We start from the raw sequence: 20,872 nt of genomic DNA on the forward strand, positions 1-20,872 counted from the left end.
ACAACCGTGCAAGCTACCCGGAAAGTGTGGTCTAGCCATACAATTGGACATTATTCAGCCACAGAAAGAAAGGAAAATACGGATCCATGCTATAACATGGATGAACTCTGAAAACATGCTAAGCGAGAGAAGTCAGTCCCAAAGGGACGAATATTGTATGATTGCAATTATATAAATCGTCTTCAGTAGGTGAATCCAGAGACAGCAAGTAGCCTCGTGCTGGCCAGGGGCTGGGCGCAGGGGATTGAGAGTGACTGCCGAGGGGGATGGGGTTTCTTTTGGGAGTGAGGACGATGTTCTGGAATTAGATAGTGCTGGCGGTGGCACAACTCCAAATATCCTAAAAGCGACTGACTTTTACACATAAAAATGGTTAAAGTGGTACATTTTATGTTACGTGAGTTTTAACTGAGTTAAAAAAAGAAGCGAGCCTTGTGAGAAAGGCAGTCATGGGTTCCTGTTCTACTCTGCCATTTGGGGACAGGGCAGCTTTGGATGAATCACTGGAGCCCTTCTTGGGTGGCCCTTGATTGCGGGAAGGTGAGTTGATCTTTTCCAAGCCGTTGGGCCTTGCTGTGAGGAGCAGCCCCAGCAGGGATGGGGGAGGGCTGCCCGTTCCCCCATCTCCACTCCCCACCCCACCCCTGCCACTCCCGGCCTGGTCACCTGTCCTCTGAGGATGGGGGTTCTTGCAAGACTTCCCTGTAAAAAAGTCAGCCTGTCAAAATCAGGGCATCAGTTGGACTTTTCTTATTTTACCAATTCTCCTAATGTACACAATTTCTGTAGAAAAACTAGAAAATATAGCTCAACAGTGCCTCCCTTTACTTATGTATTAAAATTTCTCTACCCAGAGATAACCTCCACTAATACTTTGGCATGTATTATTTCATATATAAGCAAACACATATATGTTATGTGTGTATTCATACATACACATATATAATCACCTGTGGCATATAAAGAAAGCAAAGTGAGTTTATATCACACATATGTTTTGTATCCTGTATTCTTGGGGGGAAAACTCAACATTTCAAGAGCATCCTTCCTGCTGGCAGTTTTCTGTCTCATTTATATCTGAATCTTCGTCCTTAATTCCTGCCTGTTGGTGGGCCTTGTTCTGCCTGTCTTCTCTTAGTGGGCACTCAGTTCATCTTTAGATCTAACAACGTGAGTGACCCCCTCAGGCATCTATCTCTGAAGCCTTTTGTACATATTTTTCCTGAATTATAAGTAGTTGATTTTTAGGGTCTTTATACATTTTCGTGGTTTTGAAATAACTTTGTTCAAATGTTCTCTAGAATGTTTTTACATTTTTATGTTTACATTTACTCCCATCTGTGCCCTTTTTGGATAAGGGTGCCATTTTCCCCAAACTTTTGGTGCCAGTGTTCTCTCTTTTTTTTTAAATTGCCAGTCTAACACCTTGTTTTAATTTTTTACTTGCATTTCTTCATTCTTGGCAAGGTAGAACTTTAAAAATATATGTATTATCCATATTGTTGGTGGGATTTAATTTTCCATGGTTTTGTTTGACTTGTTCATCTTCAATTTCTGATTTTCAGAGCTTTTTATATAGTAATGACACATTCCAAATAATTTCTCCTAGTTTTTCAGCTGCTTTTTAATTTTTTGTGGATTCTTTTTTGCTTACAGATTTAAAAAATTTTTGGCATCATTCTGTCAACCTTTCCTTTATGAGACAAGGCTTTAGAGAATTAATTTTAAAGAGAAAAACAAAGAAAGCTGCATTTTTACTGAATGAGAATACAGTGTTCAAAATAAAACTAAATGGGCTCATCTTTTGTTTTTAAAAATAAAATTATTAAAACTACCACTTTTTTTCTCCTTCATAATATGTTTCTAGTTACATAGTTTGCTTTTTAAAAATACTTAGTACTTTGGAAAAAAGGTAATAGCTAAAATCTATAAGCTTGCCATCCAGAGATACTACTGTAATTCCTTAGAGTCTTATATGTAGATTATGCAGGGATAATTTCATGTTACATACATACACAGACACGTATGGTTTAATATCCTGATTTTTCTTAATATTATATTAGGACCATATTTAGAATGGGAAATAAACATTCACCTAGACTTGAGGGATAGAGAGATGTGTGGGTGGGTTGATGGATATATGAACTCTGATACAGAATTGAACAAATGGATGGGTAGGATAATAGCCTGATTAATGGGTAGATGTAATGCTCAACAAATGGTAGCTATGGAGGAATGGAGATAATTAGATCAAAGCAGATGGGTGGGTGGAGGGACAAATGGATGAATGGAAAGAAAGAAAACTGGGCAAGTAGATCCAATCAGTGGATACTTACAGTAACTGAACATTCCACACTGAAAAAAAATCTAATCTCTTTTGCATGGTATTCAAGAATTTCTTTAATTTGGCCTCAGAAAACATTTTTTAGATTTATCTCTCTCACTTAATCCCTTCAGCAATTTATGCTCCAATCCCATTGACTTCAGTGTGTTGTTGTGATTGGATTAGGTGAAACCGCATGAAATTGCTGCTTTTATAGGCCAACGATAGTTGAATACCATGATCATATGGTTCAACCAAAGAGATGGAGCTATGCAGGGAGCTGAAGGATAAAACTGATGAGTAGATAAACAGCATAGGAAGATGGCTGCTTGGATAAGTAGGTGGGAGATGAAAAACGTGATGGATGGGCCGCAGTGAGATAGCGCGTCACATCTGCCACGATGGCCATAAAAAAAAAAAACGAAAAGTAGAAAACAACAAGTGTTGGAGAGGATGCAGAGAAATTGGAAAGCCTCAGACATGCTGGTGTGAATGTAAAATGGTGCAGCTGCTGTGGAAAACAGTGTGACAGGTCCTCAAAATACCAAACACGGAAATTACCGTATGACCTAGCAATTCTATTCCTAGTTATATACCCAAAAGAATTGAAAACCCAGACTGGGGCGCTTGTATGCCAAAGTTTAGAGCAGCTCTATTCACAACAGTCAAAAGGTGGCAACAACCCAAGTGTCCCATTGACAGACGAATGGATAAACACAACGTGATCTAGCCATACCACGGAACACTGTTCAGCTGTAAAAAGGAATGAGGTACATGGATGAACCTGGAAAATTTGCTATGTGAAATAGGCCAGACACAAAAGGACAAATATTTTTATGATCCCACCTATATGAAATAGCTAGAATAGGCAAATTCATAGAGACAGAAAGGAGATTAGAGAATATCAGGGGCTGAGAGGACGGGAGAATGGGGAGATATTGCTTAATCAGTACAGAGTTTCTATTTGGGAGGATGAAAAATTTTAGAAATAGGTAGAGGTGATTGCGTGCATGATGTTGTGAATGTAATTAACACCATTCATTTATACATTTAAAAATGGCTATAGAGACAAATTATATATATATATATATTTACCACAATAAAAGCAATTTAAAAGATGGCCATCCATCTTTTAAATTGCTTTTCACCTATAGATGGAGACAATGGGTGAATGAATGGATCTGCACAACGTAAGCTGAAATTGAGCATGTGGGAAGCCCTGTGAAGGGTGAACCATTAAGGGTAGATGGATGAAAATTTGGATATATGAGTAGTTGTGTGGGAAGCTGTGTACATGGAATGGGAGGCAACAGGGGGGAGGGGAAATAGAGAGTTTGTGGGATGCAAACCGAGGCTAAACCCATGGATCAAAGTGGAGGAGGTGACAGTTTTTCTGGAAACTGCCCAGCCCTAGGAATAGCCCTAGGCTGGCAGTGATTGAGAAACCATTGGCCAAAGAACACCTCTCTGTTGCAGGCTCCTTGCAGCTAGACCTCAACCACATGCCCAAACCTGCCAAGACAGCTGAGAAATGTTCCTTGGACCAGCTGGATGACACCTTCCACCCGGAGTGGTTTGTGTCCCTTTTTGAACAGAAAACTGTGAAGGGCTGGTGGCCCTGTGTGGCAGAAGAGGGCGAGAAGAAGATCCTGGCGGTAAGTCGGCTCCCTCCAGCCTAGTGCAGGTGCCCAAGTAGCTTCTTCTGTAGATATCACTGGGCACATACGTGGCGCTCTCCCTCTCTCCTACCCTGCCTCTCTCTGTCTTCCAAGGCACTGTGCCTCTTCTCTTCCAGTTCCCAGCCTTCCTCTCCTTGAGGCTTCCATCCCAGGAAGCCTATTTAAGTGGAAATATCCCCTTACCTCCTGTGGGCCCTGTTTAACGTATACTCTGCTCTTTGGTGTCTGGGGATCTGTGTCCTGGGTACCCCTGTGGCCTGGGCATTCTGTGGAGAACGGGGGGGAGTGCCTCTCCCATTTGAGTATCCTTGTACTACTCTCCTGGCCCAGAGGTCTGCTCAGGGATGCCGTGACACCCTAGAGAACAGCCCTTGCTCTGGAGAGGAAGTGAACCCCTGACAGTTTACTGAGAAACTGCAGGCAGCCAGCCAACCTCTAAAGTGGACCTTGAAATAAAATACTCTTGTGGAAGAAGGAATTGGAACACTTATTAAGAAATACTAGTGCCTCAGAAGAAAAATGAGCAAAGGGCATGCATAGATAATACACAAAAGAAGTACAAATGGCCATTGAACATTAAAAAAAGGTTCGTTTCCCCCTAGTAATTAAAGGAATAATTTTAAATGTGAAAACATTTTTTGCTTATTAAATTAGACATTAAAAAAAATCTAAATGCTCATTGCTAGTGAAGATGTGGAGACAGGCCCTTCATTTACTTCTGCTGGGAGGGATAATGGTTTTACCATTTAGGGAAGCAATTTGGTAATATATAGCCAGAGATTTAACAATATTTATGCCCTTGGACTCTGTCATCCCACTTTAAAAAATCTCTCCTAAAGAAATAAACAGACACAATTAAAAATGTAGGCTCTGGGGTGTTTTTTTTTGCAGCATTATTTATAACATCAAAGAGTTGGAAACAACCTAAATGAACCAAAATAAGCGGTTTACTAAATAAATTGTGGTCAACCATCCCATAGAATGTTTTTACAGCCATTAAAAAGCAAACTTTAAAGAATATACAATTATATAGTGAAACATAATATATTTCTAAGTGAAAGAAGCAAGCTCTAGAACTCTATATACACAGCAAGATATTTCATATGCTTGCAGGGGGAAATTGTGATGCATAAAAATATGAACGGTGCTCATCTCCACAGAGTGGAAGTATGGGTGACGTTCTCCTTTATACATGTCTGTAGTTTCTAAATGTTCTACAAGGAGCAATAGTGGTTTTGTGATCAGATCAACCCTGTATCTTTTTTCTTTTCTTTTCTTTTCTTTTAATAACAAAGTGGTTTTTAGATCTGTTCTGGTCGGGTTCCTCTCCAAGCCATGGGGCAGAGCCTTTGTGTCCCTGACCAGGTCCCTTCTGTCCCCTCAGGGCAAACTGGAAATGACCTTGGAGATCGTAGCAGAGAGTGAGCATGAGGAGCGGCCTGCTGGCCAGGGCCGTGATGAACCCAACATGAACCCCAAGCTCGAGGACCCAAGGTTAGTGCCCAGTCCTTACCCTTGATGGCCAGGGGGCTGGGAGGTGTGGTTCAGGAGGCAACCACTGCATAGCAATGCAAAGGTCACAAGGCCCACATGGCTCAGAGTGGGGTGTGACTTGTCCCAAGCCACACTATAAGTTAGGAGCAGGCGACAGGCATCATTACAGGACACACCGGGCCCCTCAGCTCATTCAGGAAGCAGAGGCTGTTGGGTAGCTGTTAGTTGTGTGTGGAGCATGTGATCACGTGGTCTGTATATGTAGTGGAATAGAGCCTTCCCTACGGGTTGTTACTATTATCCCCATCTTACAGAGGAGGAAATCATGTTGGCAAAGTTAAATAGTGGTCATTCCACTAGGAAAGTGGTGAAGCTAAAATGCTCACACCTGTTCTGATTGGCTCTGGAGCCCAATCAAGGTTTTTACCTTGACCAAGCTGCCTTCCATGGCTTTCCTGTGATGTCAAGGTGGCTTTCAAATATCCTTTCAGCCTTAATGTTCACATCTATGAGTCCCTGCCTTCCCTACCTCATAGGCCCCTAAAGTATGTAGACCAATCCAGTGGATGTGGAAGGCTTGAAAGCAGTTACTGGGGGGCAGGATGGCTGTGGGAACAGTGGAGAGAGCTGTATTTGCTGGGTCCCTCCCCACAGCCCCGCTCAGGTGGGACTAGACATAGATGGACCACTTGATTCCGGTGCTGTTCCCAGTGCCATGGGGCCAACAGAGCTGTGAGAGATGTCTCTGCCCTAGGATGTTGGGATCTGACTGAAAAGCAAGAGACCCAGTATACCCTGTGGTATGCACTGCAAGGCTAAACAGCCACTATTTAGACACAGCATCCTGCATGCTCTTTAAGTTGGGAGATGACCTAGGGGAAGGTTGTGAGGCTCTTGGCTGTGAGTGAGAGAAAATCAGCTTTCTGGGTTCACTTCCCACCATCCTTCCCTGCCATGGACCAGCCATGTGCATCCAGGCAGGTGGTTTGGCTTAGCTGGGGCTCAGTGGGCCACAGCTTACCTAATGCAGCAGCCCCTTGAGGCTCTGCCTGGCTCCCAAATCTCTAGTCAGTGATTAAGTTCTGGGTCAGGAAGGGGAGCTGATGGCTGGGAACTGGGTCTCTGAGGATGCGTAGAGCTTGGTGGCACTGAGAAGAAGAGGAGAGCATGGGGGAGGCTCATGTTGTGGCAAAGGCTCAGAGGACAAGGGGATGCACAGCAAAAGGGCTGGGGGCCCCGAGTCTTGGGTGTGTTCTGGGGATGAACAGTGGAGGGTCAGGGTGGAAGGCGGCCCTGGTAGGGGGTACCCTGCTGACCTCTGGGGTCTTCTTTCCAGGCGACCTGATACCTCCTTCCTCTGGTTTACCTCTCCGTACAAGACTATGAAGTTCATCCTATGGCGGCGGTTCCGGTGCGCCATCATTCTCTTCATCATTCTCTTCATCCTACTGCTGTTCCTGGGCATCTTCGTCTATGCCTTCCCAGTGAGTAGGCCTCGGGGGAGGCCCAGACCCTGCTGTGGAAGAGCCCCTGGTCTAATGAGGGACACATAACCCCTCCTCTAGGGAGTCCTCAATCTGGTAGAGACAAAGTCCTACCCTTGGGACAAAGTCCTACTCTTAGTCCAGTGGGGGGAACTGAGTTTTTGCCCTCAGTGGGGAGCTACGGCTCTCCTAAGCAAGCCCGTAGAATCTGTAGTCAATGTTGGCAGAAGGTGAGGCGCCTTGGGCAGGGGTAGCAGGGGAATGTTGTTGAAGGAGCATGTGTAAGTGGGTCTATGGATGGCAGGGAGGAGGTGAAGGCCCCTCTGTTTGTAAGAATGGCACCTGCTGAGGTCCACAGGAAGGGAGGCCCTAGGGCTGGGAGAGGGTCTCAGTGTCCAGCTGAGGACCTTGGTAGAGCATGTCCTGTCTTATGCAGTGAGCTGGGATTGGGGGAAGGTGTGGGCTGGCAAGAGGCTGGCTCAGGAGCTTCTCACCAGGGCAACGTCGGTGGCACTAGTAAGAAGCCAGCTGATGCTTGGCAAAGAGCTGCAGGGACCACTCTAGTGAGGCTGCTGTACCCCCAGCTTCATAGGGCCCCTCCCAGGGAGGAGTATCAGGGGCTCTGTTCCCTGTCTGTGCCTCCCCACCTCACAGCTCATCAGGGGAGCCCTGAAGACGCTCCAGCCCCCCATCCCACTGTGTCTCCGGGACTTCAGACCTTGCAGTATTCTCTTGATTTTTAATGTTCTTTAAATTAAAAAATAACTTTCTCGTATGAAAATTCCAAATTGATATAAAAGTAGAGAGGATGGCATAATAAACCCCATGTCGCCCTGATTCTAATGGCCATGGAACAGCCAGCCAGTGAAGGGAAGGGACTGGCTCAGGTCTGCATGACAATCTGCACACAGCTCCTAGTTCACGATGCCGGCCATGGTGGGCCTCAGTCCTGCTCAGCACCAAGCTGCTGGCCAAGGGCACTGTCCCCACAGTGGGCAGTCTGCTCTGGGAATTGCTTGTCTGTGTGCTTCTTGCTTTGTGACTCCTCCAGGAGGAGGAGGAGGATGGAGAGCGCTCTCCCGCTGTGGTTGGCGAGGCCTTATATGAGCAGTATGCACCTCCTACCAGGAAGACAGTTCAAACCACAAAGCCATCCACTTCAGTTCCTAATACCATGGACTGTGAGGCATGGCAGTTCTGTCTGGTCTGGACATCCAGGGTCCTGCTACTCTCTGGGCCATAAGTGACAAAGGAGGGTCTAGAGCCAGGAGGGCTGATGTGTCAGGCTGCAGGCCAGGCCCTCTAAGCTCGCTGTGGTCACCTGGAGCGCCATGCTGAGACGTGTTCCAGGAAGAGTCATGGCCAATTGGCTAAATATGGCTGTGGTCTAGGGAGGGTCCAGGTTGTAGGGCCCTGAAGCATGTGCAGTTTGGGGGGCCCTTTTGAAGCAAAGGAAGACAAAAATCACAAAATCACAGATTCGGGGCCATGGAAGGGCATGTGCGAATGTGGTGGGTGGCCTGGTATCAGGAGTCAGGCCCAGGCCTCTGCCTCAGTGTTTACCCCCATTTGGGGAGGCCCAGGTTGCCAAGGCAGGAGGCATGGTTCCCCTTACCCGCCTGTCCCCAGGCTCACCTCCTCTCATTTTGGACATACCTGGATGCCACTCAGTTCAGGCGAAGCCTTCATTCACTAAGCACAGGGTGTGTCTCCAGGAGGTGAGGGAGTGCTGTGGGGGTGAAGGAGAAAGTGATGAGCTCTGTGCCACTGGCGAGACAGTGAATCCAGGGAATGAGGGACAGGGCACTGTTCAGGTCCCTCCATCCTGAGGCTTGGCCAGGGGAGTTTAGGCAGAGGAGAGCTGGTGCAGACCCCAGCCCCTCAAGGAGGTGGTCTGAGGAGGAACAGCAGTTCCATGTCCTGGCTGGAAATGCAGAGTCCTGACTTGGCGCTGCATCTGCAGAGGGCAATCTGCCCCGGACTTGCTGAGGTGTGTGCCTCACTGCTGTACAGGACGGAGCTCTGTGCCTGCAGTCACATGTTGGCTAGGTTCTGGCTCGGCCAGTGACTTCCTGTGTGACTCTGGCAAGGCTCTCTTCTCTTAAGTGGGGGTGGGGAGGGGCTGGGCTAGGACTGCTCTGACCTGCTGTGACAGCACTGTGCTCAGGGGAGCTCTTCTGCCTTCCCTGGGGGTGCTGCACAATGAAGCCAGCAGGGGCAGGTCCAAAGTGTCACCGCTGCCCATTCTGTGACTAGCTCCAGCCCCTGGCCAGCTGGGCCCTGTCCTACCGGGCACTTGGGTGGCAGCCCAGGTCTTCAGGGGCCTGGGGAAGGAAGGCCTGCTACCTGGCCAGGAGAGGGAGAGATTTCCAGGCAGTGTCAGCCTGTGGTCCTTCCTCGTATCTGGGGCAGCCTTAGCCCCAGGCCCTGTGGGCAGGAGCAGAGGAGCCCTTTGGCCAGTAGCCCTGGTCAGAGCCCCTCCCCTGTCTCGTCCCCCAGCTATGGCCTCACTCTCCTTGAGTGCTGCTGGAAATTGTCCTCTTTAAAATACCAGCTCTGACTCTCTGTGAGGGTCAGATCCTAGGTGAGGGGTCTGGGCGGCTGAGACCTGAGGCTGCAGACTGTTCTTGTCTGTAGGTCTCTGCTACAACCTGGACAAGTCCTGCTTTCCTCCAGCCAAGTCACCCAATCAGCTGCTGGGTCCCAGACCCTCACCTGGCCTTTAGGCCTTGGGGACAGAGGGCCTGGTAGAGAGGCCAAAGCCACCACTGCTCTCCTTCAGTTGGCCTAACTTCCCACGGTCTTGGAAATTGCCCTGGGAGGGGGACATGGAGGGCAGCCTTTCTTATTCCTCCCAGCTCCCCTCACCGCCCCCCCCCCCCACCGGAGCCAGCCGGGAGCAAGGCCAGCGTAGGGAGGCAGGAGGCGATCTGGCGGGGAAGGAGCGGCGGCTTTGTTTCCAGAGTTGGCTTTCCCGGGCCGGCGCTGGGGAACATACTGTCCCAATTAGGAGTCTTGTGTTGTGTTGTATGTGTTTTCATGGTTTTTTGGGGGGAGGAGTGGGGAGGGGAGATTCTTGTCAGTCCTGCAGCAGGCAGGGCTTAATCAGGGGCGACCCATCTCTGGTCCTGATCTGCATGGTAGGTCATCCTTGTACACACCACCCCCCAACACTCTTTCTCTGTTTTCTGGACAGAAGTGTGGTGGCCAATGAACTCATGTGGCTTCCCAAGTTGGGGAGTGGGTATGGGAGGGGGGCGGGGAGAATCATGACCATGCCTTCAGGCCACCTGTTTGATGGAAGAGGCCAGGGCAGGTCTGCCTCTGACCAGGGGATGATCAGAATCCTCTTGGCAGGTGGTTAGAACACGGGAGTGGGCCTTGGGTTGGTGAGGGAGAAGTCAGAGCAATTCGGCTAGCTGTGGCCCCAGGTGGGAGGGTGCAAGCAGAGTTTCTGGGGTGGGGTGGGCTGGGCTTGTGTGATTGGCAAGAGGGCTGGGAGGTGGGGTGTTGAGCTGAGTGTGTCATGGTGGGTGGTGAGGATAAGGCACAGGCAGCTGGTTTGAGGAGGTGAGCCTCCTTTCCCAGCTCTGGCCCCTCGGCAGTGTCATCACCTGTCCCTGCTCCTTCCCTCCCTCCAGAACTATGCTGCCATGAAGCTGGTGAAGCCCTTCAGCTGAGGACTCTGGTCCGGGACCGGCTGCCTTCTCCACCCAGCTTAGCTGAGCTCCTCCAGAACTCCAGGGCTGCCCGGACTGCCAGGGGAGACAGACAGACAGACTGGCACATGCTGCAAGCGTGGGTGACATCGAGCCCTGGGATCACCCCCCGCTTTCATCACTGTTCCCCCTTTCTCCCCCTCAACCCAGCCCATTTTGGATCAGTCCATATGTATTTCAGTATAAAACAGTTTGAACCACAGGGCCCTGTTGGCATGTGTGTCCCTATAGTCGCTGAATGCGGTGTGACTGTGGAGAGGACGTGTCTGGGTGGGTGGGGTGTGAGTGGGGTGTGGGCCATCTCTGGCTCTGCGTTCTGAGTGCAACTTTGTCCTTTGACAAGACTGGTGGTGGGGGCAGGGGGTTGAGGCTTGCTGTCTGGTCTGCCTAAAGACCTAGTATGTTCTGGTTTCTCTGGGACCTTCCCCTTTCCCCCTGCCCCTCTTCACTTAGGCTTCTCCTCTTCTTTTCCCAGGTTGTGCTCTGCACAGGTGGGCCATTACCTTTCCCTTCTAGTTTCTTCAACCATGCCCAGGAGGAGGATCCACTTGATACAAGTGGATCACCACGGAAAGAGTTGGGTCAGAAACTCTCGAGGCAGGGAGGGCTCCAGGACCTTTAGCTGTGATCTTATCCCCTACACGTTTGGGATTTCTTGTGGCTCTGTCCCTTTGCTTCCTTACTCTGCTTTAAAGATCTGGCCTGCACAAACACACCTTTTTCTTGTGGTCTGAAGCCTAGCATTAGCTACGGGTCTGTCGTCTCCTGCAGGAATCAGGCTTAACCTACGGGGGCAGCAGGAACATACTTAGAGAAAAAGCAATGAGCTTGAAAACATCGTGTTTCCAAAATAGAGGCCTCTGCCTCTCTTGCCGGAGGGGCTGGAACTCTGGAGCACAGCAGCTGGCCACCTCCCCTTCTGTTACCCAGGAGGGCTTCTCCTATTTCCTGCTGTGAGCCTGCTCCCCTGGCCCAGGCCCCAAGGCCCCAGAGTGACCCTCCCAGGTCACTTGGCTCTTCATTGCTCTTCGCTCTGGGACCCAGACTGAGGCTCTGCCTTCTTCCACCTGAGTGGCACAGGGCTGAGGTCCTGGACCCTCCTGGGTGAACTGTATCTCAAACACTAAATAATTCTCTCTTCAGGAGAGGTTCAGGCTGGAAGTAGTCCTCAATGTCCAGCTAGGGAGGCTCTGAAAGGCAGGGTAGGAGTCATTCACTCATTAATTCATTCATGCCTTTCATTAATTCATTAAAGAAGTATGTGGGGGGGGGGGCATCTGCACACCAGGCAAAGTGCCAGGCTCTAGAAATGCAATGTTGATCAAGATAACATTGGCTTATAAAGATGGTTCCTGCCCTCCCACATCTCACCATTGAGTGGGAGAAGAAGACAAATAGATAGGCAATTACCATGCGCTGATAAGCAGGGATTACAAGGCCAAGGGCAGAGAGTGGGAAAGACAATAGAGGGAACAGAGTGTGTGAAGACTAACCATAACAGATCTGTAAGAATTTCCATGTGGGCACAGAGCAGTGGTTCTCAACTAGGGGCAATCTTACCCTTCAAGGTATATTTGGCAGTACCTGGGAATGTTTTTGACTGTCATGTCTGGAAGGTGGGGTGGGGTGAGGGTACTGCTGGCGTCCAGGAGCTAAACGTCCTTCAAGATATGGAACAGCCCACACTCCCCTCCGAAATGTCAGTCCTGTTGCTGTTGAGAAAGTTGGTGTAGAGATAGTAGAGTCCAGAGATAACTGAACATTATACTTGATAGGCTCAGGGGATCGACTGGTTAGGGCTAGGAGTGAGTGTGGTATGAGAGGAGAGAAATTCCAAATGGGATAAACCTCAGCTGTCTGGCTTCATGAGTGTTGGTGCCATTCAGGAAGTCAATTTTAGACAAGAAAGGTCAGACATGTGTAGGGCAGAGTCATGTGTCCCTGCAGTTATGGTCTCTCCTCTCCCTTCACAAAATTCTAGAAAGCATCCTCTGCATTTGTGTCTCCCTGTCCACACCTTGCACCCACCCCTCCACCTGCTGTGGCCTGACTTTATGCCTGTAGCACACTCCTCTCTTTTCCTCCTTGCTGAAAGAATCCTCATACAGTTCAGCTTTGCCCACGGCCAAGTGCTGAAAAAGGAGCCCCACCCGAGCCCTAGTGTTTTATTAGATCAAACCATCACCGTGATGCCATTCCCCTTGCCAGTGATTGTTTTAGGAAGAGGCATGTGACTCATTTATAACCAGTGAGACTTGAGGGGAAGGTGGGGGGGGGGGGGGGGAAGCAGCTGAGAAAGTTTCTAGGAAAGTCTTATCCCCAATAACAAAAGACACAAAAGGACACACATCTTTAACCTTGTTGTGGAAAAAGGTAATGACTGGCACTATGGCAGGCACCTTGTGATCATGAGGAGACCAACCTGAGGAAGAAAGCCAGCACCACAGGATGGCAAGCACCTGGTTGAGAAAGAACCAATTCTGAAACTGCCCTAACTTCTAGTCGTCTTGTTATACGGGGGTCATAAACTCCTTATTGTTTAAGCCATCGTTGATTATGTAGCGTGCTACCCACAGCTCACAGCATTCTCCCTGGCAAATTTCGTGCTTTCCTGAACACTGTTTTTACTGCATCGCCAATAACTAGGGCTACCCTGCACACACACCACATCTGAGACATCATACATTTATTATTTATTATAACAATTTTCCTACAGATGGCAGTAAAGTGTTTTGTTCTAATAAAAGCAGCATGTTACAGTAGTTTGCTGATAGAAGTAAACTACCTTGAGGAAGGGGCACCTTTTTCTAATTCGCACTGGGGCCCATCTAGCCCTGGTTGTTCAGTCTGTGGCCACTTAGCCTTCCGGCCTCTCAGGAGCAGCCGCCAGCACTATTTCTCTGCTTCGTGATACACTCTCAATCTTTGGCTTCCACAACATCTCGGTTGTTCGACTTTTTTCCTGTCTTTCTAGGCATCCTTCTCTGTTGGTCTACGGTGTTCCCAAGCTCTTGCCCTGGCCCGCTGTTCTTTTTACATTGCACATCTCCTCGGCAACCTCACATGTTCCGATGTCTTTGTGCTCCAGAGGCTACTGACCCTGGAATCCTTCCCTCCAGCCCTTCTTCTGCTCTGTGCTGGACCCTTATTATCCAATGTCTTACCCAAGGGGCATCTCCCCGGGGTCATTCACAGGCTCCACAAACTCAAGACCTCCCACTCAGCGTCTGCATTCTCCACCCCCTGAGAACAGTTCCTGCCCTGTTGTTCCCTCCAGATGCTTGGTCACTGGAGCTGGATGTGTGGGAGGCATCCTTGAGCCTTGCTTCCTCCTAACCCTTATCCAAGACGTCCCTGCACCCCAGACTCTGGCTCTCAAGGCTCTCTGAGTCAAGCTACTTCCCTTCCCATCGTGACACCACTTGCACTTGCAGTGAGGCCGCCAGTGGACCCACCTCCTGGGAGCTCAAGGATCATTTCTTTCAAGCCACCTCCTCTCTGCTCCATGATCCACTGTCTACAAGCAGCGAAACTGAGCCTGGCCTGGTTCTCCACCGTCCTCAGGAGGGAGATCAGCCACAATGGCGCAGGGCTCCTCCAGAGGCCTCTCCTCGCTTGCCTCTCTCGTGTCATCTGTTGCCTTTCCCTCCGCTGTGCTAAGTGGAACTGTTTTCAGGCCTGGCCTTTGCCCATCACTCAGGTCTCTCCTTGGCCCTTCCCTGGGGGTGTTTTCTCTGACCTGCTCTGGTAGGCAGCCACCACTGCAAACCAGCAGACGTGATTCTCGCTGCCTTCACCCCCCCCCCCCCCCCCCAGTCTGTGCCTCCAGGACTGAAATCGCATCACAGTCCTTAATGAGACATCTGCTTCCTTCATGGGAGGGATTGACTTGACCTAGGGTTTCACTGAGAGTTCTCTTTAAATAGCTGGGCTCTCAGAGCCATTTCAAAATGGATCTTTATGTTTTGAAATTCAGTTAGCTCTCAACGTTTGAGACCCACTCTTGCTGCAAGAAAAAAACTCTCATCTGTTAAAAAATGGTTCAAGGGCACCTGGGTGGCTCAGTTGGTTGAGTGTCCGACTTCGGCTCAGGTCATGATCTCATAGTCTGTGAGTTCTAGCCCCAAGTCGGGCTCTGTGCTGACAGCTCAGAGTCTGGGGCCTCCTTCGCATTCTGTGTTTCCCTCTCTCTCTGCCCCTGCTCCGACTTGCTGTCTGTCACTCTCTGTCTCAAAAATAAATAAACATTAAAAAATTAAAAAATAAATAATAAAAAATGGTTCTGTAAAGGGGCACCTGGGTGGCTCAGTCAGTTAAGCTTCCAACTCCAACTCAGGTTATGATCTCATGGTCTGTGAGTTTGAGCCCCACATCAGGCTTTGTGCTGACAGCTCAGAACTTGGAGCCTGCTTCAGATTCTGTGTCTCCCTCTCTGCCCCTCCCCCAGTCACACTCTGTCTCTCTGTCTCTCAAAAATAAATGTTTAAAAAAAGTGGTTCATACACTGAGATACCACCTCACACCAGTCAGAGTCCCTAAAATGAACAAATCAAGAGACTATAGATGCTGGCGAGGGTGTGGAGAGACGGGCACCCTCCTACACTGTTGGTGGGAATGTAAACTGGTGCAGCCGCTCTGGAAAACAGTGTGGAGGCTCCTCAAAAAACTATTGATAGAACTCCCCTATGACCCAGTAATAGCACTGCTAGGGATTTATCCAGGGGATACAGAAGTGCTGATGCATAGGAGCACATGTACCCCAATGTTCATAGCAGCAATGTCAACAATAGCCAAAACATGGAAAGAGCCTAAATGTCCACCAACTGATGAGTGGATCAAGAAGATGTGGTACATATATACAATGGAGTATTACATGGCCATGAGGAAGAATGAAATCTGGCCGTTTGTAGCAAAGTGGATGGATCTCAAGGGTGTCATGCTAAGCGAAATAAGTCAGGCAGAGAAGGATAGATACCATATGTTTGCATTCATAGGTCTAACAGGAGAGACCTGGCAGGGGACCATGGGGAGAGGAAGGGGGAAAGAGAGCGGGGGAGAGTGAGGGACACAGATCAAGGGAGACTACTGAATACTGAAAACAAACCATGGACTGAAGGGGGAGGAGGATGGGGGGTGATGGTCATGGTGGGGGGCACTCATGGGGAGAAGCACTGGGTGTTATATGGAAACCAATTTGACAATAAACTGTTTAAAAAAAAGTGGTTCAGTAAAACTTGATAAGCCCTTTGTATCCAGATACTGGGCTCCTTGCCTTTACTTTCTCTGTCAGTGTTTTAGAGAGAGATGTTCTGCCTGCACATATTGCATACATATATGTGTGTGTGTGCTTACACACACGCGCGCGCGCACACACACACACACACACACACACACACACACACACACCATTTTCTATTCCTTTTCCATGGCTATGTGGACAGCCCAGGAAGGGTGATGGGGAGGTTGGACAGATAGAAAAAGCTATAAGCATAGCCCTGGTTTGCTGCTGGGCCCACACACCCCTCCCCATTTTGCTCCCACCTCCAGGGAACTCAAACTTGTCTCAATCCTTTCTCCACGTGTTTCATAAATGTAGGATTATGGGATTTCCAGAGGAGCCAGGTGGGCATCCCCTGACAGGAACATGGGGACAGCCCAGGAAACCTTTCCTGCTTGCAGAAGAGAACAGGGTAAGGACCAGGGTTCAGCCTGATGTGCTTGTCCTTAAGTGGCAGCTGAGATACTGACGTGACAGGTGGGAACTGCCCTCTCCCTTCTTTCCCCATTTGCTGCTGTTCCTTCGTCCCAGCTGCAGCTCCTCTTCCCTGTGGCTTGGCCCAGTGTGGGTTTCATACCATTTCTCTGCCTTTGTTTTGGTCTCAGTTTTTCATGGGGTGTGTGTAAAAGACAACAAAGGATACAGATGTAGAGAGACACAGATTCGTGGTGAGGGACAAGACAGACGAACAGAATAACTGTGGCAGGCAGTGGGGACAGGAAGGAGAGCAGAACCTCACGCAACTGCTGTAGCATTTCCTCTGCTGGCTTGTCATTCCATCAGGGGCCAGAGCTGGCTCCTTCTGCCCTCCCCACTGGCTCCCAGGCCTATTCTATTAGAAACAGAATATGGGAGGAAGAGACAGACAAGCCCCCCTGCCTGTTCCCCCCAAGTCCAGTTGGGGAAGCCTCACGTCACATTCTCCTTACAACGCAGTGGTTCACGGTAGGCTCCATCGATTACCCCGGCCCCATGTTTCCTCCTGGCTCTGCAGGGCAGGCTTGTGTGTGTCTGGGGGTGGGGTGGAGCTGGGGGCCGTGGCTGGTTCCATTTCTGTGCAGAGGGGCTGGGTGCTGCCCCAGTCTGGCTGGTTCCCCATGTGTCCACCATCAGCCTGGGGCCAGAGCCTGGCTGCCCCTTCCTCCTGCAGACACAGGGGGTCCCTGCGGGGCCTTCCAGAAGCTTACCTGTGGCCCTATCCCCAGCCTCCTGGGCCCACACCATCCCTTTCCCAGCTCTGGCCTATGTAGGAAACTCTTACCTTTATCGCTGGCTTTGGCAGAGATGTTCTGGGATCTTTTCAAAAGGAACTTGACCAAGAACCAAGGGTGAGATAAAAGACCAAAATCCACAAAGAAATCCCTACCTACACTTATGATGGGGAATGCTGGTATATTTTACCTCTTTGTAATCTACATTTTCCTCTCCTTTTCCTGGGGCGTTTTTACCATCCGGGCTCACTACCCAGAGAATAGGAAAGGGGTGACAAGAGACACTTCAGATCAGGGAAGAAAAAAGGATAATACTGTCTGAAACCCCAGGAGGGCACCCCTGTTGGGTCTCCTTGGACGTGAGAATGCAAGAAGCCTGCCCTGTGAGCACTCCCACTGTGGAGACCCAAACTCACCTGGAAGATACCGTCTGGGAACAGAGCTTCGAGGACCAAAAGTCTTCTTCAGTCTTAGAAGGATCTCCAGCCTGACAGATTCCTGGTCAGAAGAGATTTGCTAGAGTGTGGCTTTTATTATTATTTTTTTTAAGTTTTTATTGAAATGCCAGTTAGTTAACACACAGTGCAATGTTACCTTCAGGCGTACAGGATAGTGATTCCACACCTCCATACATCACCTGGTGCCCATCAGCACAAGCACCCTCCTTATCCCCCTCACCAGAGGGTGGCCTTTAGCAGCAGGCACACAGAAGCTCAAGCCCTGCCTCTGCCACTTAGCAGTGGATCACAAGTCACTTTTCCCGTAGGCCTCTATTTTCTTATCTGCAGCATGGAATGACGGGGGCCTTTCCCTAGCAAGGTGTTTCAGAACTACTCGAGATGATGCAAAGTGCCTGACACACAGCGAACACAGTTGTTTTTGAAAAGGACCTTTGTGCTGACCTGGGTGTCGGGGAGGAGGGAGAGCACTAAAGAAGACAGGGCAGGTGGGAGATGGCTCCCCTCTGGGGGGGCACCTCCAGTGTGGGTGGTGGTGACCCCCTTTCTCTGTCCAGCGGGGACTGGGCTTGCTGCTCTCTGCAGGAGGACGGGGGTGGGAGAAGCTGTGAGGCTCCCCTGACGCCCTGGCAGTGCTCATTGTGCCACCACATCCGGGCTTTCCTTTTGCAGCAAAGCGGTATGGCCTCATTTTGGCTCCGGGTTAGCTGCAGGAGAGTTGCCCACAAATGACCAGACTGGGCATCCCTATGGATGTGCACCCTAGAAGACTCCCTCTGCCCCATACAGATGCCCTCATGCAGCCAGCTGCGTCCGTCATGCCCAGACCCACCCCGGGAGCCCCGTGCTTTCAGACACAGTCACGAATACCAGCACACGCACACTCCCAGCGTGCACTCAGGGCACACATGCTTTCTCCGTGTGTGTGTGTGTGTGTGTGTGTGTGTGTGTGTGTGTGTGTTTCACATTGTCAGCCAGAATGCTCTGGAAACCTAAGCAGAAAGGAGCGTGTGAATGTGGCCATCATCAGGGATAAATTAATCCCAGACATGTAAAGGTTTTTTTTTTTTTCATTCTCAGCCCTACTGCAAATTCAATTATGACTCTCTGCCAGCTACTGAAATGAGGGGACAAGTAAGTACGTGGCTGAGCCTGGAAAATGGGACAGGGCAGGGGACCCTTCTTGATCCACACCCTCGTTTCCCTTCCCTGCTGTCCAGGGTCCAGGAAAGAGTTGCAGTCATTCCTGGGTCCCCCACACGGATTGAACCTTGGGGCGGCAGCAAGGTGCCGTCCAAGAACGTAGCACTGGTGGAAACAGAGCTGCCCTCAGCGCTGAACTAGGAAGTGACTGCATGCAGGACAAGAGTGCAGGCTGGCAAAGGCTCCCTGATGAGGTGTCTGGTCCCAGGGCCGGGCAAGCCTTCATGCAGCACGTGTTCACCCTTCTAGGGAGAACCGTGTGAGTCTCAGACACCCACCTTGACCATGTCCAGGGAAGGGAGACTTGGCTAGCCCCTGGCGAGGCTTTCCATCCCCCAAACCTCTATGAAGCTTTGAATTTATCCCTGTCCCTCCTCACTCGCGGGCAAACCTCTGGTGCTGTTCTGGCTCCCAGCAGGCCTGCTTACAGGGAGTGGGCGTGTCGTGATGCCAGCTGTGCCACCCACCGGACAGACACTTCCACACTGGCATTTTGGTTTATCCACCCTTTGTGAGCTCCATTAGTGAGGGTCTGCTCCTTCAAGCTAGACTCACCTCCCTCAGACCCATACCATCAGGGGGCTTGGCTGGCATGTATGCCTGGGGGCGAATGTTTCTTGAGAAGCCTGCTGAGGGGAGATGTGACCAGCCTCTCCTTGGCAATACCCTTCCTTCCTTCCAGTCGTGGGAGATTTGGGACTTCCTGTCTGTCCCACACCAGGAATGAAGCACATCCCCTCTCAGACGGAGGGGTGGTCCTCTGGTAAGCGGCAGGTGGGGGAATTGAGTTACTCTCGGGATTGCAGGGATGGGGGAGTTGGGTGCCTTTGAGTCCACGAGCATTCATTCCTGAAGAAGGTCGGTGAGGCTGGTTTTGAGAGAGGAGGGGTGAATTGGAGGAGATTGGATTTTGCGTGGGGGCATCACGAGTGGGCAGTAAAGGGAGTTTGAGGCTGGGAGGGAGGAGGCAGGGAGGAATGGCCCCGGTGACCCTGAGCAGAGAGGCTTGAAGTGGGAGCTGAGAGCTGCCCCTGTTTGCCCAGGAGGTAGGGGCTCTGGGGCCTCTTACGTAACCCGGGCCTGGCCAGGGAGAGCTGGATTTTCACAGTTAGGCTCAGGCTGCCAGAAGAATGAGAAAAATGGGCCTCAGGGAACACCTCCACCATAGAGAATAGGAGGGAGGAGGCCAGAGAGGGAGGCCAGGCAGGCGGGGATGTGTGTATGTGTGTATGTTTTGTGTGTGTGTGATGTATGGTATGTTTGTGTGGTGTGCGTTTGTGGTGTGTGTGTGGTGTGTGTCTGTGGTAGGTGTGGTATCTATGTATGGTGTGTATTGTGTAGTGTGTGTGGCGTGTGTCTGTGGTGGGTGTGTGTGTGTGTGGTGTGCGGTATCTATGTGTGGTGTGTACTGTGCGTGGTGTGTGGTGTGTACCATGTAGTGTGTGTGGTGTGTGTATGATGTATATGTGTGTGTGTGTGGCATGTGTATGTGGTGTGTGTATGGTGTGTATGTGTGTGGTGTGTGTGTGTGTGTGTGTGACTTGAGTATGATGTCTCTGTATGGTGTGTATTGTGTAGTGTGCATGGTGTGTGAGCGTGGTAGGTGTGTGTGGTGTGTGTATGGTGTGTATGTGTGTATGGTGTGTGGTGTTGTATGTGTGTGTGGCGTATGTGTGTGTGTGTGTGTGAGGGAGGCAGGGATGGAGACAGAGAGACACAGAGAGAGGAAGAGAGACAGAGAGAGGGAAGGCTGGCTCTGTCAGCCCCTGGTCCGTCAGTGCCAGCCGTAGGGGCCGGGTGCCTGCCCTCCCCGCGGGCCGCTGGGTGGGGGCGGCTGCACTCCCTGCTCAGTCAGGCTGTCTCAGCCGCCTGGGGCCCCCATCTTGCCAGGCCAGGATGGACCTTCCCCACGGGGCAGCTCTGCTCTCCCGTTCCCAGCAAGGGAAGGGAAGCCTGGGACAGGGGGCCTGGGGGGAGCTCTTCCCTGGCCTCTGTAGTTGGCTCAGTTCAGGGGTGAGGGTGA

General features: G+C 50.3%; 1 protein-coding gene across 1 annotated transcript in view; it reads left to right on the top strand.

The window, feature by feature from the left end:
• DYSF (dysferlin) overlaps positions 1–10,901 on the top strand; it is a 209,043-nt gene extending 198,142 nt beyond the window's left edge. Inside the window, exons 51-54 of the mRNA XM_029938519.1 lie at positions 3,800–3,978; positions 5,387–5,496; positions 6,833–6,980; positions 10,622–10,901. Of these exons, the coding sequence (XP_029794379.1) occupies positions 3,800–3,978; positions 5,387–5,496; positions 6,833–6,980; positions 10,622–10,660 (476 nt within the window). The 3' untranslated portion in view covers positions 10,661–10,901. The remainder of the gene's footprint in view (positions 1–3,799; positions 3,979–5,386; positions 5,497–6,832; positions 6,981–10,621) is intronic.
• Positions 10,902–20,872: the final 9,971 nt, after the last annotated feature.

The sequence above is a fragment of the Suricata suricatta genome, chromosome 4 (genome assembly GCF_006229205.1).
Source record: "Suricata suricatta isolate VVHF042 chromosome 4, meerkat_22Aug2017_6uvM2_HiC, whole genome shotgun sequence".
In the NCBI taxonomy this organism is placed as follows: domain Eukaryota; kingdom Metazoa; phylum Chordata; class Mammalia; order Carnivora; family Herpestidae; genus Suricata; species Suricata suricatta.